Here is an 18327-nt window from a genome sequence, read left to right as displayed (position 1 = left end):
TGCTGTTTCGGTAATCAATAGAGGTCGACTTTCATTCCTAAGAAACAGTAATTATTCCCCCCTTCGAAGAAGAGGGGGTATATTGCTTTGCACATGTCGGTCTGTCTGTCGGTCTGTCCGTCCACCAGGTGGTTTCCGGATGATAACTCAAGAACGCTTGGGGCTAGGATCATGAAACTTCATAGGTATATTGATCATGACTCGCAGATGACCCCTATTGATTTTGAGGTCACTAGGTCAAGGTCACAGTGACCCGAAATAGTAAAATGGTTTCCGGATGATAACTCAAGAACGCTTAGGCCTAGGATCATGAAACTTGATAGGTAGATTGATCACGATTCCCAGATGACCCCTAATGATTTTCAGGTCACTAGGTCAAGGTCACAGTGACCTGAAATAGTAAAATGGTTTCCGGATGATAACTTAAGAACGCTTATGCCTAGGATCAAGAAACTTCGTAGGTAGATTGATAATGGCTGGCAGATGACCACTATTGATTTTCAGGTCACTAGGTCAAGGTAACGGTGACCCGAAATAGTAAAATGGTTTCCGGATGATTACTCAAGAACGCTTATGCCTAGGATCATGAAACTTCATAGGTACATTGATCATGACTTGCAGATGACCCCTATTGATTTTCAGGTCACTAGGTTAAAGGTCAAGGTCACGATGACCCGAAATAGTAAAATGGTTTCCAGACGATAACTCAAGAACGCTAATGGCTACCATCATGAAACTTCATAGGTACATTGCTCATGACTCGCAGATGACCCCTATTGATTTTGAGGTCACTAGGTCAAAGGTCAAGGTCATGGTGACCAGAAATAGTAAAATTGTTTCCGGATGATAACTCAAGAACGCTTATGCCTAAGATCATGAAACTTCATAGGTACATTAATCATGACTCGCAGATGACCCCTATCGATTTTGAGGTCACTAGGTCAAAGGTCAAGTTCACGGTGACCCGAAATAGTAAAATGGTTTCCGGATGATAACTGAAGAACGCTTATTCCTAGGATCATGAAACTCGATAGGTAGATTGATCATGACTCACAGATGACCTATATTGATTTTCAGGACACTAGGTCAAAGGTCACGGTGACCCAAAATAGTAAAATGGTTTCCGGATGATAACTCAAGAATGCTTTTGGCTAGGATCATGAAACTTCATAGGTACATTGATCATGACTGGCAGATTACCCCTATTGATTTTCAGGTCACTAGGTCAAGGTCACAGTGACAAAAAACATATTCACACAATGGCTGTCACTACAACGGAGAGCCCATATGGGGGGCATGCATGTTTTACAAACAGCCCTTGTTTTATATGATCCTAGGGTAAAGCCATCTCTAGATATTCTGCACAAACTGTTTTGATGTCCTATGTTACCATGACCTTTGACCTGAAAATTGAAAGGCTTCTTCCTTTATAGCCCAAGAACCCAATTTGCATGATTGTTAGTCAAAGGTTGCTGCTTTACCGTACCCCTTGACCTATTGACCACAAAATTGATAGCCTTTTTTCTGATCTCCAAGGTAACTGTAATACCTATTTGCATAGTGGTAGGTCAACTTTATATATCACGCTGAAATGAAATCTTCAACAACTCATGTTACAAGCCTGTGTGACCTTTTTACCTCAGAGACAATATGCCTCTTGCTTTGATCTCAAGTATAAATCAAACCAATTTGCAAGAACATAGGTCCAGATATTGTGCAGAAATGAAACCGTCTACTTTTCATGTTAAAAGCCTTCAACCTGTTGGCCTAAAAATTAAAAAGATTCTCCCTTTCAACCCAAATTTTCATTCTAGATGTTTACATGATTGTAAGCCACTGCATTCTCTTTATGGTTTGCAAAAATGAATTGTTCTAAGGACCAACCGACTAAGAGACGGACAGGTGCAAAGCAGTGTATCGCTGCTTCTTCAAAGGAGGGCATAATTATAGACAGATATGCACACGACATTGGTAATCAGTAATCACCATTTAGCATGTGTCACACATCTATACTCTGTTCTGTTTGTGAACATGATTTTGAGGTTTTATATTGTATGCAGATTAACAGTGGGATAACAACTGATCAAGGGATACTGTTGATTGAGCTGATCTAGGAATAATATTGATTGAGCTGATCAAGGGATACTATTGATTGATCTGATCAAGGGATACTGTTGAGCTGATAAAGGGATAATATTTAGCTGATTAAGGAATAATATTGATTGAGCTGAACAAGGAATAATATTGATTGAGTTGATAAAGGAATAATATTGATTGAGCTGAACAAGGAATAATATTGATTGAACTGATCAAGGAATAATATTGATTGAACTGATCAAGGAATAATATTGATTGACCTGATCAAGGGATAATATTGATAGAGATGATCAAGGAATAATATTGATTGACCTGATCAAGGGATAATATTGATAGAGATGATCAAGGAATAATATTGATTGAGATGATCAAGGAATAATATTGTTTGAGCTGATCAAGAAATGATATTGATTGACCTGATGAAGAAACTACCAATTTAGTGTTTACATCATTACCAATCGTAGCTAAATATTTCAAGCTAATTTAATGTATACAGTCAATCTTGTATTTAGAGACCACTAAAGGAAGTAACAACAAGAGCGCCGCATGACGGAGCAATATACGCCCGATTCGTGTGCCATTGGAGATGATACACTGATGATTGATGTATTTGTTTTGGAAATAAGCAATATACCCCCATACCACTTTGACGCAGGATAAAAAGTTGTTTAAAAGTTTCGGATGAATACAATTTGAATTAGAGTCCGGACAAAGTGGCGCCGTTGAAAATGCACTAATTGACCCTATGACCTAGTTCTTGACCCGACATGACCCATATTCGAACTTGACCTAGATATCAACTAGATGCAACTACTGACCAAGTTTGGTAAAGATCGGATGAATACAATTTGAATAAGAGTCCGGACAAAGTGGCGCTGTTGAAAATGGACTAATTGACCCTATGACCTAGTTTTTTACCTGGCATGACCCATATTCGAACTTGGCCTAGATATCAACTAGATGCAACTACTGACCAAGTTTGGTGAAGATAAGATTTATACAATTTGAAATAGAGTCCGGACAAAGTAAAATGCACTAATTGACCCTTTGACCTAGTTTTTGACCCAGCATGACCCATATTCGGACTTGACCTAGATATCAACTAGATGCAACTACTGACCAAGTTTGGTGAAGATCGGATGAATACAATTTGAATTAGAGTCCGGACAAAGTGGCGCCGTTGAAAATGCACTAATTGACCCTATGACCTAGTTTTTGACCCGGCATGACCCATATTCGAACTTGGCCTATATATCAACTAGATGCAACTGCTGACCAAGTTTGGTGAAGATCGGATGAATACAATTTGAAATAGAGTCCGGACAAAGTGGCCCCTTTGAAAATGCACTTATTGACCCTATGACCTAGTTTTTGACCCGGCATGACCCATATTCGAACTTGGCCTAGATATCAACTAGATGCAACTGCTGACCAAGTTTGGTGAAGATCGGATGAATACAATTTGAATTAGAGTCCGGACAAAGTGATGCCTTCCGCCCGCCGCCCGCCCGCCCGCCAAGGGGTTTCACATAATACGTCCCGTATTTTATACGGGCGTATAAAAAATGGTCTCTTAATAAAATGGTCTCTAAATTAAAAAGGCCATTTGGGATAAATGAGGACCTTTTATTATAAATCCAGATGCAGGATTATCTCCTTTTGACACAATGATGTCAGCTTTTGTAATCAAATGAATCTAAATATAAATAAATGAATAACAGAAAGTTTTACTTAAAATTAGTTTTATTTGTTCTCTCCAATTCTAAATACAATGTAAATGGTTTGCACTACAGAGAATGGGTTTATCCGACTCCAAACTCATTCGCGATAAATTTACATGCACTTTTACTCTTCGACACTTCCAATACCCGAATTTTCTCATCTAACGTTAACACTTTCCGTTTTGACATTTTAATTTCTGCATTAAAGCTTATATATATATAAATATATATCTTACTCAATTATGGTACATAGGGAAATATAGAAAATAAAATAAACAGACCTGATTGGAAAATTTACTATCACAAACTTATTAGCATAATAACAATTACAATTTTTTAATTAACGGATTTCAACACATATTACAGATTAATAGTTTATAAGTTTATTTTTTACACCTCTCCAGAACACTGTGACAATGTTTGACGCGTCGGCGCATTGTTTCTGCAATAAAATTGGCGATCAAATTTGTCACTTAACGTCCCAGATAATAAACTCTTTAATCCGTAGACTGTTGGCAATACATCACTGTATTATTCAACACCACAAATTGATACGCAGTCAGCATTATCACCGGTCAGAACCAGTCATCGAGACAAAGGAAAATGGCTGGTGTGAAATCAAAACAAAGATGTAATCGATCATCTTATCGGCTTAGATAAACAATTCACACTGATATGTACCTGAATGGTCAACAGATTTACTACTTTTACCGCAAAGCGGTCGCTTAATTCAAGACTTGGACATCAAAATACACTAAAATCAGCGGTCGCTGGTCGCATAAGACAAAAGTCGCTTAATACAATATGAAAATGTAGTAAAAACGCTCGGGCGGGATTCAAAGTGGTCGCATAAGACAAAGGTCACTTAATTCAAGCGGTCGCAAGCACAAGATTGACTGTATTAAATAAAATTGCTATTGTCATATAAATATGAATAGCATTTTTCTGTTTAGTAACCTTTCTGTTACAATAACTAAGGAGCGGTGACAACATCAGTATACAGCTAAATAAATAAGTTTGCCGAACTTTTGCCAATTTTTTTATTTACAACACATATTGCAAAAATTGAAATCAGAAGTGTGTAAAATTCAAACATGATCAATAATTACGATCAATTAGGTTCACATAAAAAGCAAAAGTTTGATTAGTAATTAGCTACAAAATTTGTTGTGAAGCATGTTTCAAAGGTATAGATTGTCACAATTTCAGAGTTAAAGGAAACTCAAATCTTAATTACTTGTTAATCATGTGCTTTTTCATATCTAGACATCTTACATAAATGAAAGCAAATCTCTAAAGAAATCAACACGACTTAAGCAGATGAACAACAACAATATCAAATGATCACCAAGAATAGTGGAGCAAAAATATACATAACATTTCTTAAGATCAACAAAGTTCAGCTGTCACATTACTTTTTCTTTATTATATTATCCTTACAAAACTTCACTGTTTTATCATTTTAAGATTCTGCATCAAACAAAAAAGATTCAATTCATTACATACCAAACTTTTCAAGAAGTTTATGATGAGAAAATTAATTATTTCCGGCTGCAATGTGACCACTTTCATAAAACATACATAAATCTTAAAAATTCAAATTCTCACGCCAGTCGAGACAAACGCCCCAAGAGTCTCCCATCACTTCAACCCAATCCTCAAAATTAATATTTCATATTAATTCCACACAAAACCTCCAAGAATCTTGCATCACTTCAGACTTAAACCATCTGTCTAATCATCGTCACTCAAATCCATGTCCATCTCTTGTAAATTATCATCAACAGCCTTTCGCCCTCTCGCTCTGACCCTCTCTCCATCGCTACTATTACCATCATCATCAAATTCATCATCTACTTTATGGTCTCTATCATCATCATCATCGTCGTCATCTCCACGCCTGCCATTATGACGACGGTCCTCCACATGTCGACGTCTTTCCATCTCTTGGTCACTCCCGTCCTGGGTCTCATCTTGCGTTTCTTCCTCCTGAGTCTCCTCATAACGCTCATCATTTCTTTCAACGCTTCTTTCATCTTTTTCTTCATCATTGCTGTCTCCACTGTCGTCTTCAGACTCTGCAGCTGCCTTGCGTTTGCTCTTCTCCAATTCTTCATACATAATCTGCTCTTCTTCGTCATAGTCACGCTTAACCTGCAACAGTTTATAGTTAAATAAAATTGCCAATTTTTCTCATCAAACAAGAAAATAAATCATCATTGTAGACATATTCAATATACAATGCAAAAACAAGGATATCAGTAAAACTGATGGATGCTTCCCAATGATGCTGTGTCAATATATGGTTTAGTTGTATGGAAAAAAGTATTACCTTGAGGTCCATGCAAGGTACCTTCATCCCAAATATAGACAAGATTGATCAAATATTAAAGGCGCTATGAGAAACTGTAACCAAAGTGTGACCTTGAGAAAATCTATTAGTAGCCTAAGTGACCTTTACCTTGAACCCAGTGACCTCAAACCTCATCAAAAGGTAGAGGTCCATGCAAGGTACCTACCAGGTACTTGCCAAATATGAAAGCGATTTGTAAAGTATTGAAGGCGCTATGAGAAACAGTAGCAAATGTGTGACGGAAGGAAGTCTATTATTAGCCTCTGTGACCTTGACCCCAGTGACCTCAAACCTCATCAAAAGGTAGAGGTCCATGCAAGGTACCTACATGCCAAATATGAAAGCGATTGGTACAGTATTGAAGGCGCTATGAGAAACAGTAGCAAATGTGTGACGGAAGGAAGTACAGGGCTCAACATTAACCTAAAACCCAACTTGCCCTGCCGGGCAAGTTCTTAGAAAAACTACTTGCCCTGAACGTAAAGCCACTTGCCCAAACATGAAATATCACATAAACTGTAAATATCATATTCTTTAATAAAGATCAAAATGATACACCACAAAATCTTTTTTTATTTGTGAACATTTAACAAAATAATTAAAGTCTGAATTAAATGCTCTTTGTTTTTTTTTGCACTTGCCCGGGCAGACAACTAGATTATAAAATAACTTGCCCGGACCCAACTTTTACTTGCCAGGGACAATAGGACAACTGTTTAAGTTGAGCCCTGAAGTACATTATTAGCCTCGGTGACCTTGACCCCAGTGACCTAAAACCTCATCAAAAGGTAGAGGTCCATGCAAGGTACCTACATGCCAAATATGAAAGCGATTGGTAAAGTATTGAAGGCGCTTTGAGAAACGGTAGCAAAAGTGGGACGGAAGGAAGTCTATTATTAGCCCTGGTGACCTTGACCCCAGTGATCTCAAACCTCATCAAAATGTAGAGGTCCATGCAAGGTACCTACATGCCAAATATGAAAGTGATAGGTAAAGTATTGAAGGCGCTATGAGAAACGGTAGCAAAAGTGTGACGGAAGGAAGTATATTATTAGCCTTGGTGACCTTGACCCCAGTGACCTAAAACCTCATCAAAAGGTAGAGGTTCATGCAAGGTACCTTCATGACAAATATGAAAGCAATTGGTAAAGTATTGAAGGCGCTATGAGAAACGGTAGCAAAAGTTTGACGGAAGGAAGTCTTTTATGAGCCTCGGTGACCTTGACCCCAGTGACCTCATCAAAAGGTAGCTATGCATGCAAGGAACCTACATACCAAATATGAAAGCGATTGGTACAGTATTGAAGGCGCTATGAGAAACAGTAGCAAAAGTGTGACGGAAGGAAGTCTATTATTAGCCTCGGTGACCTTGACCCCAGTGACCTCAAACCTCATCAAAATGTAGAGGTCCATGCAAGGTACCTACATGCCAAATATGAAAGTGATAGGTAAAGTATTGAAGGTGCTTTGAGAAACGGTTGCAAAAGTGTGACGGAAGGAAGTATATTATTAGCCTCGGTGACCTTGACCCCAGTGACCTAAAACCTCATCAAAAGGTAGAGGTTCATGCAAGGTACCTTCATGACAAATATGAAAGCGATTGGTAAAGTATTGAAGGCGCTATGAGAAACGGTAGCAAAAGTTTGACGGAAGGAAGTCTATTATGAGCCTCGGTGACCTTGACCCCAGTGACCTCATCAAAAGGTAGCGGTGCATGCAGGGTACCTACATACCAAATATGAAAGCGATTGGTACAGTATTGAAGGCGCTATGAGAAACAGTAGCAAAAGTGTGACGGAAGGAAATATATTATTAGCCTCGGTGACCTTGACCCCAGTGACCTAAAACCTCATCAAAAGGTAGAGTCCATGCAAGGTACCTACATGCCAAATATGAAAGTGATAGGTAAAGTATTGAAGGCACTTTTAGAAACGGTAGCAAAAGTGTGACGGAAGGAAGTCTATTATTAGCCTCGGTGACCTTGACCCCAGTGACCTCAAACCTCATCAAAATGTAGAGGTCCATGCAAGGTACCTACATGCCAAATATGAAAGTGATAGGTAAAGTATTGAAGGCGCTTTGAGAAACAGTTGCAAAAGTGTGACGGAAGTAAGTCTATTATGAGCCTCCGTGACCTTGACCCCAGTGACCTCATCAAAAGGTAGCGGTGCATGCAAGGTACCTACATACCAAATATGAAAGCGATTGGTACAGTATTGAAGGCGCTATGAGAAACAGTAGCAAAAGTGTGACGGAAGGAAGTATATTATTAGCCTCGGTGACCTTGACCCCAGTGACCTCAAACCTCATCAAAAGGTAGAGGTCCATGCAAGGGTCCTACATGCTAAATATGAAAGCAATTGGTAAAGTATTGAAGGCGCTATGAGAAACTGTAGCAAAAGTGTGACGGAAGAAAGTCTATTAATAGCTTCGGTGACCTTGACCCCAGTGACCTCAAACCTCATCAAAAGGTAGAGGTCCATGCAAGGTACCTACATGCCAAATATGAAAGAGATAGGTAAAGTATTGAAGGCACTATGAGAAACGGTGTGAAGGAAGTAACCTCAAACTGGCAACTATATGCTCCCGATATATATATGGGGAGCATAAAAAATGAAAACCTGAGCACAATATAACATTTTATTAATTGCTACAAATATGTTCATGTCATCAAATAATCATGGGGCTAATTTCTTATACTTGGCTTTGGATATTGAGCACCAGGAATAACCATGGGTAATTAAGTCTGGTTCTTCCATGTGTCACTCCATCTGATTCAGCTTTTAACTTCTGCCAAATAATTTGAATATTCTACATTTGAAATCTTTCATTCTGGAAAAAGCTATGCACCCAACAATGAAAACTCGATTGTATTATTTTGCCTGCTAGCTTATATAAAACAACAGATTTTGTTTAACCAACACCATAACAAAATGTCACCTTATTTTCCTTCTCCTTCTTTTCCTCTTTCTCCCTGTCTTTTTCCTTGTGCTTCTTTTTCTTCTCGCGTTCACGATCCTTGCTGCGGTCTCGATGTCTATCCCTGTCCTTATCCCTGTCTTTATCTCTGTCTTTATCTCTCTCCTTATCTTTTTCCCTTTCCTTATCTTTGTCCCTGTTCTTATCCTTCTTGGACCTGAATTTAGAGATTTTGAGTATACATATACAAGTAACATGAGAATGCCACAAAACAATGTTTTGAACGCCTGACTTACAAATCTACATTAATTAAGATGATTTAGATTTGTAAATTGTAAGCTCAGTCTGCAATTAAGCAACCAACACACACAATTTCAGCAAGCTTAGTCTGCAATTAAGCAACCAACACACACAATATCAGCAAGCTTAGTCTGCAATTAAGCAACCAACACACACAATTTCAGCACAATAACGTGTTTTTATTGGTGACAGTGACTTTGATCAGAAATAGCCACAACTGATACTCCCACACTTGGTTTACATACACACAATTTTATCACAATATTGCCATCCAAACAATATTTAAGATCTCGATTCTACACGATCACTGTGTTTGAGAAAAAGTCCTCCACGTCTTCACTTCTCTGTGATGACATATGTTAACTTTCAATTTAATTACTAAAGCGGAAGATTTTTATTCACAAACTTAACGCATTTTATGAAGACTAACAAACTGAAAATAAACAGTAACTTCAAAATACGCCATCACAGACTTTTATAAGAGAGTTTAATATCCAATCAAAATTTATTATAACCTTATTTTTCAAATGGAAAAGTAGAGGTATCACAAAAACTAGAACAGTGCTCTTTGAAAAGAAGGGGTTAAATGCAGTCTGCACAGGCTAATCAGGGACCATACTTCAGCATTAACTGAATTTTTGCTAAAATACTTTCTTTAAACCTAATATATCATAAAGCCGAAAGTGTCATACCTGATTAACCTGTGTGGACAGCACACGCTCATCTTGGACAAAACCTAACATGCATTAAACCCCCCTTTTCACAGGCTCAATAGTACAAGAAACAAACCCTCCGTGCTCCCAATACCTGTGTCGTGAAGTGCTGCGTGACCTTTGCTTTGACCTTGACTTTCGTTTCCTGGAGCCACTACGACTGCGGCGACTTCTACTGTTGCGTGAAGCCTTGCGCCTGTTGCAAAATCATGTACGAGCAAGATTTAATAGAATGGTAACAAAAAAGGCAGATATAATATAGTCTCATTAAGATCTGGGGGGGGGGGGGGGCTGAGTGGGTAAAACAAGCCATTATTTAGACCAAAAAAGTCCACAAAACCTTGACTGCTTTTTGAAACTTACAATTTAATACCACTCCTCCTATTTGAAATCATTTGCCTACTTTGGGGGTGGACTGCAGGGATCATATTTTTTTCGGTTTTGTCGGTCCTAGACCGATTGGGGTCATGAAAGACCGATTGAAAATCCCAAACAGTCGGTCCGATTCTGTTTGCTATTAAAATTCCCATGTCATGAAATCGATTACACAGTGTACATGCTAACACACCCTAATGACATTCTTATCTCGATTAGGTGTGATAACCATTCGCTGCAGTCTCTAAACCGGTCAGGACCGGTTTATTGCGCGTCAGACCAAGAATCAAAATCTTGTGTACAGCGGATTAAAGACGCATCCGAAAAGACGCGTCTGAATGCACGCGCTGTAACTAAACAAAACATGCCGATACATTTTCCACCAGCGTAATAATCCGGTAATATAATATGAATGAAAGTCGCGGATCTGATCGACAGAACAGCCGAAAGTTATTTTTATGGGCGGAACTTCATATAAAATAGTACACAAGAAAAATCATATACATTGAATAAATCTTTAGTAAAACCGTGTTAGAATCGAAATAATTCGTGTACTTTATACTTTGCTGTTGAATAACTCACGACCGGATAATTAGATGCGTGGTTTCAAATGCTTCGCTCTCGTGATTAAATCCCTACGCATTTAAACTTTCGGCCGTGGGTTATTTGACAACAAATTATTTATTAAATATTTGGTTGTTGTTGTCAGTAGCCAACCTACGCACAGACATGTGTTTGGTTCAGTGCATGTTTGTAAGCTATTATCGAGTCGACAACAATTAAAAACATCGGTATAGACTTACACAGGTTAATAATATTGACAACGATGAAAAAGTCTGATAAAACAGCACACAAAACAACAATGAAATACCAAATGATGAAAACCAGTTGAGAAAACTCGTTCCGTTTAAAAAAAAAATGCCTAAGGAAATTTTACTTGTACATGTATTATACCACCTTCATGAATGGCAAAATCAATGGTATATATTTTAACGTAATTTGTCATGATTTCGGATATACATTTTCGGATACTTTTCCCCATTTATATCCGGACCGATTGATGTTGCGGGAAAATATGAACCCTGGGGTGGAGCAGCATAAATGAGCAGGGCACAGCATGCTCTGTTTCACACTATTGATCTTTCCTGTCATTAAAGTTATCACTTAAATTGAATGCAACCGCTGCAAAACTTTGGGCCAGGTTTATAGATTGCATGCTAACTAGAAATATGTCACAAACACTGATGGCCCCACGACCTAATTTATGGCACAGACAAAATTGAAATCCAATATATATTCTATAGAGGAAAACTGATGAATGGGCATGGTTCTAGCAAAATTTAGGCTGAGACTATCAGAGAGGGTAATCACCTGAAAGTTAAGATGGCTACGTCCATGCTAAGGCAGTTATTTTTGCCGTTCTATAACCTTTATTACTTGTATTTTTTAAATTATAAATGGCCCTCACTTTCAATCCATATCAGCAACAAAATTACCAATATTTATTTTGTATTAATCTTTACACTATAGCTCAACTTTACTCGCTGCTAAATTTCTAAGCAAGTTGACATAATTACATCTCCACTAAGAAATTCTGCAGGGAGTCAAGTCGAGATATGAAGCGAATTTTAATTTAATATAAGCAATGTGTTTGTGAAACACTATGTCCCCATATATTTGACCTTTGACCTTGAAGGATGACCTTGACCACTCAAACTGTGCAGCTCCATGAGATACACCTGCATGCCAAATATCAAGTTGCTTTCTTCACTATTGCAATAGTGTACTTAAAATGAGCGATTTTGACCCATATATTTGACATTTGACCATGAAGGATGACCTTGACCTTTCACCACTCAAAATGTGCAGCTCCATGAGATACACATGAATGCCAAATATAAAGTTGCTATCTTCAATCTTGCAAAAGTTATGGGAAATGTTAAAGTTTACACAAAAACACAAACAAACAGACAAACCAACCAACAGACAGGGCAAAAACAATATGTCCCCCACTATAGTGGTGGGGGGGACATACAAATGCTAATCACCTTTACTGATATGGCTGGACAGTAAGCCAAATTTAAACATTAAACAAAACTAATACAGGGTATAAAACGGCCAACAAAAACTGTCTCTGCACAACTTTTGAATAAATCATGAGGAGAGTAAAATCTCTTGTTAGTTATTATAGCTATGAAAAAGGCTTTCCAAATCCAACATCAGTGCTTCTAATTATCATTTGATAAACAAGCATAAAAACTGGAGATGGGTCTTGCATTAATGGTTTTGAAAAAGCAATAATTGAAAATAACATGATTTTGAAAGTAAGAATCTAACATCAAATTTCTCATTAACTTACAAACAAAAATTGGGACCAAAAGTATACTTTGAAATAAAAAGAAGCTTCTGACATATTGCATGTATATAGTGGCCTTTACACGTTATATCCTGCTCAGAAGCTGCAGGTCCACATACTTATATTATTTTTCAATAATTGTATGTGCGTATTACCTGTCTTTTTTACTGCTTGCAGCAGCATTGGCAACACTACAGAATCAATAAAAGAAATGCCAATATCATATCAGGTACATGGGTTTGATGTTAGAAGGGAAGGAAGACACACTACTTCCCCTTAAATTAAGTTGAGAAATATGTGCCAAACAATTTTGATATTTAAAAAAATGAATTCTGCTAAAGGGAATGGAAATCACACATTTGTGAGACATTACAGCCAGATTAAGATTGCAGCTGTTTAGAAGAAAATAAAAGCCTACAACAGTTGGCAATACTCACGCCCTACTCCTGCTTCTACTGGAGCGTCTAGCACGTCGTGGAGACTTGCTCTTGCTTCTCCCCCGACTGGTGGACCTGCCAAACATACACAACACAACAGTGAAATGTAAAAAGACATAATGTGCGTGTGAAATGTAAACATACATTATGTGTGTGACTGTGTGTGAAATGTGAGAAGCCTTGCTATAGGAACACGGGGCTTAATGCATATCAGAAAAGTCCCTGATTATCCTGTGCTAATAAGGGAAGACAGTTTCCACTTATATTGTTTTTTTTTTTAAAGAAAGTCACCTCTTTTAATAGAACAAATCCAGTCCATGCGGGAAGTGACACTTTATACACATAAATTAATCCCTGCACTACACAGTTCCAAGTTGAAGCAGAATTACAATGATAAAATATTATAGAGTCACAGGGCTGCGAACAGGTAAACATACTGTGCAAAGGAGACACATTAAATATAAAGTTATATATCAAAATGATATTCATGAAATGGCTGGCATAGTTGTGAGTTATAGATTATTGCAATGATACATTTCTAAATCAAAAGGGGAATGGACTCCATATTAAGTCAACAGAAAAATTTGTTATACAGGTTATAGACACATATATGGGTTTGAAAATTGGCAGGACAAGTGTATGGCCCCTAAAAGTGGTGGCGTATTTTATGACTTAACTCATACAGGCCAAATAGCCAAAATGTTAGTTTCTATCCCTTCAGGTTACAGAATCAAACAGACAGTCATCTGTGACAATTAACATGGTGAAAGAAGCTTGTTTGTTGAATTGAAATCAGATCCCTTACAGAGAAACAACCAGTATGCACCATTAAGCAAATTCTTTCTCATTATAACTGAAAAATGGGGTTTTATCCTCCTGAGACTTATTAAGTGGTTGCAAAAGAGGCAAAGAATCAATAAAAGCTAGTCAACTTTTGGGAGAACAAATTTGTAGAGATTGATCTTAAAAAGGTCAGCAATTTATTAAAACAACAACAACATTAGAATAAACCAACCCCTAATAAATCCATGTAAATGCATGTAAATCGCACACACAAAATGAAAATTCTTACAGAAAGTGACTATACAAATATGAATTTACAAATCACAAGAAATTGCTACGTAAATTCAAACATGGCTGTACAAAGGAGTTTGGGATATATAAGGTATAAACAACTTAATAAACATAACCTGTACAACACATACAGGGAAAGAGTCAGTTTTAATTTTTTGCTTGACGTTGTATAATTGTAATTACCATACATAGTAGTGCAAATTAAACTTAGCAAACTTTACAGTGTGATAAAACAAAAGCTCTAAAATATTCATATCATAAGACAAATAGGGATGAGAACACTGAGGTGTGTTTTACCTTTTTTTAGTAGAGCTCTTGTCTTTTGAAACAGCAGGACTATGAAAATAATGCAACAAAGCAGAGTAAACAACAACAACCCTTGTTATCAAGGTTGCAAATAACATGGCAATACAGGTATTTGTAATTTGATATGTCACCTAAACAATGAATAGCAGGAAAAGTGAAGTTACATGTGTACAGATATTTCTTGACCAGTTTGGTTCTTCCTATAAAATACCAATGATTTTTTTTATCAACTTAAAAAAGAAAATATTGTCCAAATGTTATAAAGGAAATATTCAAGCCAATTCTTAGTAAAAAATATGGCCAATGTCAAAGTAAAACAAGAGATGTGTTTGTCAGAAACCCAATGGCCCCTACTGTGCCGTTTTGAAGCCATATATTTGACCTTTGACCTTAAAGGATGACCTTGACCTTTCACCACTCAAAATGTGCAGCTCCATGAGATACACATGCATGCCAAATATCAAGTTGCTATCTTCAATATTGTAAATGTTATCGCAAAACTTTAACCAAGGTTAAAGTTTTGGGACAGACAGACAGGCCAAAAACAATATACCCCCGATCATTCGATCCGGGGGCATAAAAGTCAGGTGATGTGAGTGTGCTGAGTGCTGAATGAAAGTATAAAAGCTTTTTAGTAAATTGTATTGACGTTAATAGAATATCAATAAGGATGAACCAATAATTTTTACCTTTTTAATTATTGAGTCAAAATAAGGTCAAGTGCTGTAGCTGTGTATGAAGAACTGTATGACGAATTGCCTTATTTTTGGTTAACCAAGTATGAGGACCCTCCAAAAGTAGGTAACCACCAATATCAATTTCAGTCAGGGTGATGAAGCCATGTTGAAAGTGTTTATAGATAACACCAGTTTAAGTATTAATGCTTTGTAGCAAGTTGTATTGATGATACATGAAACACATCATTCTGGGTTAACAATGAATGTGAACCTCCTAAATGTCTAAACGTTGGTTATTGTTAAGGCAAAATTGAAGTCGGGTGCTGTGGGTGGGATGAAAGATTTCATACATGATAACTTCTATGCAAGTATCAAAGCATTATTCATGAATAAAAATGTGTCATTAGGACAATATGATGGAGAAACACATGGACAGGTCAATCGCCTCTCCGAATCAGTAGATGCTGGGCACATTATAATATTTTTTTGCATTATTTCAGTTTGTAAACAATATTAGCACATGATAGGCCAGATCAAAATGCATGGATAAAATAGATGAATATAATCTGTATGTTTTATTAATTCACTGTATTGCACACTCTCCATATTTCATACAAACATCAAAGTCAATTGCATAATCAAAATTTTCAGAAATCAACAAATGCCATGTCCCACCATACTGGAAACTCTTTTTAGTATTGACCGGACATAATAAACACTTAAGTTGATCGCATGTTCAAATGTTTAAACCATACAGAAAACATCTTTTACAGCAGAGACACATTAAGCAGACTTTAATCTATAACATATCCAAAATTGAAAAATGATAAATAATTACATAAGTATGAGAATTGAGGTATTGGTGGAATAAAAATTCCACTGAATATAATATAAGGGATCAATAAAACTTATGCCACGTGGGAACACACAAAACCTGGCATAAACACAAAGTCTATGAACATATAAAATTCATAAAACTGAAATATTTTAATAGTATAAAATAGTTCAATATGATAACACCTCTTACTACACAAATCTTCATTTTAAAAAGTATTTCTTATATCAACAACATTTGCTGTCTGTATATATTCAAACCCTGAACATATTAGTTCTTTTCTTGGTCTATGCTTTATTCTTAAGTCTAACAAGATGTGTTTGTGAAACACTGTGTCCCCCCATATATTTGACATTTGCCCTTAAAGGATGACCTTGACCTTTCACCACTCAAAATGTGCAGCTCCATGAGATAAAACATGCATGCCAAATATCAAGTTGCTATCTTTAATAATACAAAAGTTATGGCCAATGTTAAAGTTTGACGCAAACAAACCAACAAACAGACAGGGCAAAAACAATATGTCCCCCAGTATTGATGGGTTGGTCAACACAAAGCCCAGGAAAAGATCCGAGTTTTTAAATTCTAATGAAATCTCAGGCTTATGGGTCCAAGTTCCAACATGTGTGTACCATGAGTATACAATGATAACTTTTTGTCATAGTCTTGTAAAAAGGAAATGTTTGAACATCCATTTCGGAGTAATTTACCTTTCTCTCTTACTGCTTGCAGCAGTTGCAACACTGAATAAGTGAAGGAGAAAATGCAAGTGATTATATGTGCAAAGACAAACAAACACAACCAGTGAATAACCTGAACAAATATTACCATTTTTATAACCATACCATGCATGAGGACCTTATATTGTCTTAAATCACAAGGTTTCCGTAATTTTGTAAATTTTCTTAAGCTCTAGTTAAATTATCTTTCATATATTTGCACTAGTATTGTAAAATATATTCAATCCAAACAAACATTATGACATAATTTATGAGAATTACCATAGTTATTTAATCTTCCAAATTCAACAATCCTTGCATAACAGTTCTACTTAAATTCAAAATGTGTATGGTCTGACATTGAAAGTAAATCTAAATTAAATTATGAAGACAATAGAAGGAGTATTCACTATTTGTCACCCAAAAAATGAAGTGTTTTTACCTCAATATCAAAACACTGTCCAACCTCCCAAGTTAATGGTCATGGTTCAGAAAAATATCTTCAGGGAAAGCTCATTATGTTGGAAAAACCAGGACATAGAACAAACAGTATACTTTAAACTACGGATTTGTCAAATTAAGCATTTCAGGACAATTTTCATAGGAATGATAATTCTAAAGGTAACAATATCAAGTTTAGAAATTTGTTAGAGGCCTTCCAACTCAATGTCTATAAACAATTTTTTTTATTAGATATTACTTATTTTACAAAAATTTAAGTTGATAATTTAAATGTTATAAAAGTGAACTCAATAGCAAGTGTAAATATCAAAAAATTTCCTCATGGACTTTTATTGTGCATTGGTAAAATTGATACCATAAAAACAAACTCGTGAAATCATAAGTCGAGATAAACCTCCCAAATCATATTGCATGTATATAGCGCCCATACTCTGTTATCTTCTATAGGTTCACATACTTATATCATTTTTCAAGAATTGTATGTGTGTATTACCTTTCTTTTTTACTGCTTGTATCAGCATTGGCAACGCTACAGAATCAATAAAAGAATGCCAATATCATATCAAACTTGTTTAATGTATTTATCTCATTAGACAAATCCATCATTAAATATTCTGGAAATTCGAAAAAGCTATTCATCAGATGTGAATTTACATTCATTCAGGTAACCAGTAAATGGCCCATTAAGCATGACTGCATATAGTAAAGTGTTTGATTGACACCTTAAAATGATCTGGCTGTGAAGTCAATATCCTGGGCGCAAATACTTGGCAAAAACTCAATCGATAAGTGACAATTATATTGGTAATGGTCATATTTTACCTGTCCTTTTTACTGCCTGAGGCCACCACGAGGGCACTAAATAAATGAATTAATGAAACTGAAGATCTAATAAGTTATAATAATATAAACAAGAGAACCACATAACGGATGCCACGCTCGGCTGCGAAAGCTTGTCAGAAATTTTTGTGTTTTTTTTTTTA

General features: G+C 36.5%; 1 protein-coding gene across 15 annotated transcripts in view; it reads right to left on the bottom strand.

Moving 5' to 3' along the window:
- Positions 1–4841: 4841 nt before the first annotated feature.
- The window catches only part of LOC127862896 (probable splicing factor, arginine/serine-rich 7), a 49274-nt gene continuing 35788 nt past the window's right edge, over positions 4842–18327 (bottom strand). For 3 of the 15 annotated variants that reach the window (XM_052402158.1, XM_052402157.1, XM_052402162.1), the window contains 9 exons: positions 18167–18202; positions 17838–17873; positions 16874–16906; positions 14643–14681; positions 13272–13346; positions 12990–13025; positions 10198–10299; positions 9112–9307; positions 4842–5972 (listed from right to left, as the gene is read on the bottom strand). In XM_052402158.1, the coding sequence (XP_052258118.1) occupies positions 5553–5972; positions 9112–9307; positions 10198–10299; positions 12990–13025; positions 13272–13346; positions 14643–14681; positions 16874–16906; positions 17838–17873; positions 18167–18202 (973 nt within the window). In that variant the 3' untranslated portion in view covers positions 4842–5552. The remainder of the gene's footprint in view (positions 5973–9111; positions 9308–10197; positions 10300–12989; positions 13026–13271; positions 13347–14642; positions 14682–16873; positions 16907–17837; positions 17874–18166; positions 18203–18327) is intronic. The other 12 variants (XM_052402163.1, XM_052402159.1, XM_052402165.1 and 9 more) reach the window with 8 other exon arrangements.

Source organism: Dreissena polymorpha, chromosome 16 (genome assembly GCF_020536995.1).
Source record: "Dreissena polymorpha isolate Duluth1 chromosome 16, UMN_Dpol_1.0, whole genome shotgun sequence".
In the NCBI taxonomy this organism is placed as follows: Eukaryota; Metazoa; Mollusca; class Bivalvia; order Myida; family Dreissenidae; genus Dreissena; species Dreissena polymorpha.
This window is presented reverse-complemented; position numbering and strand designations above follow the sequence as displayed.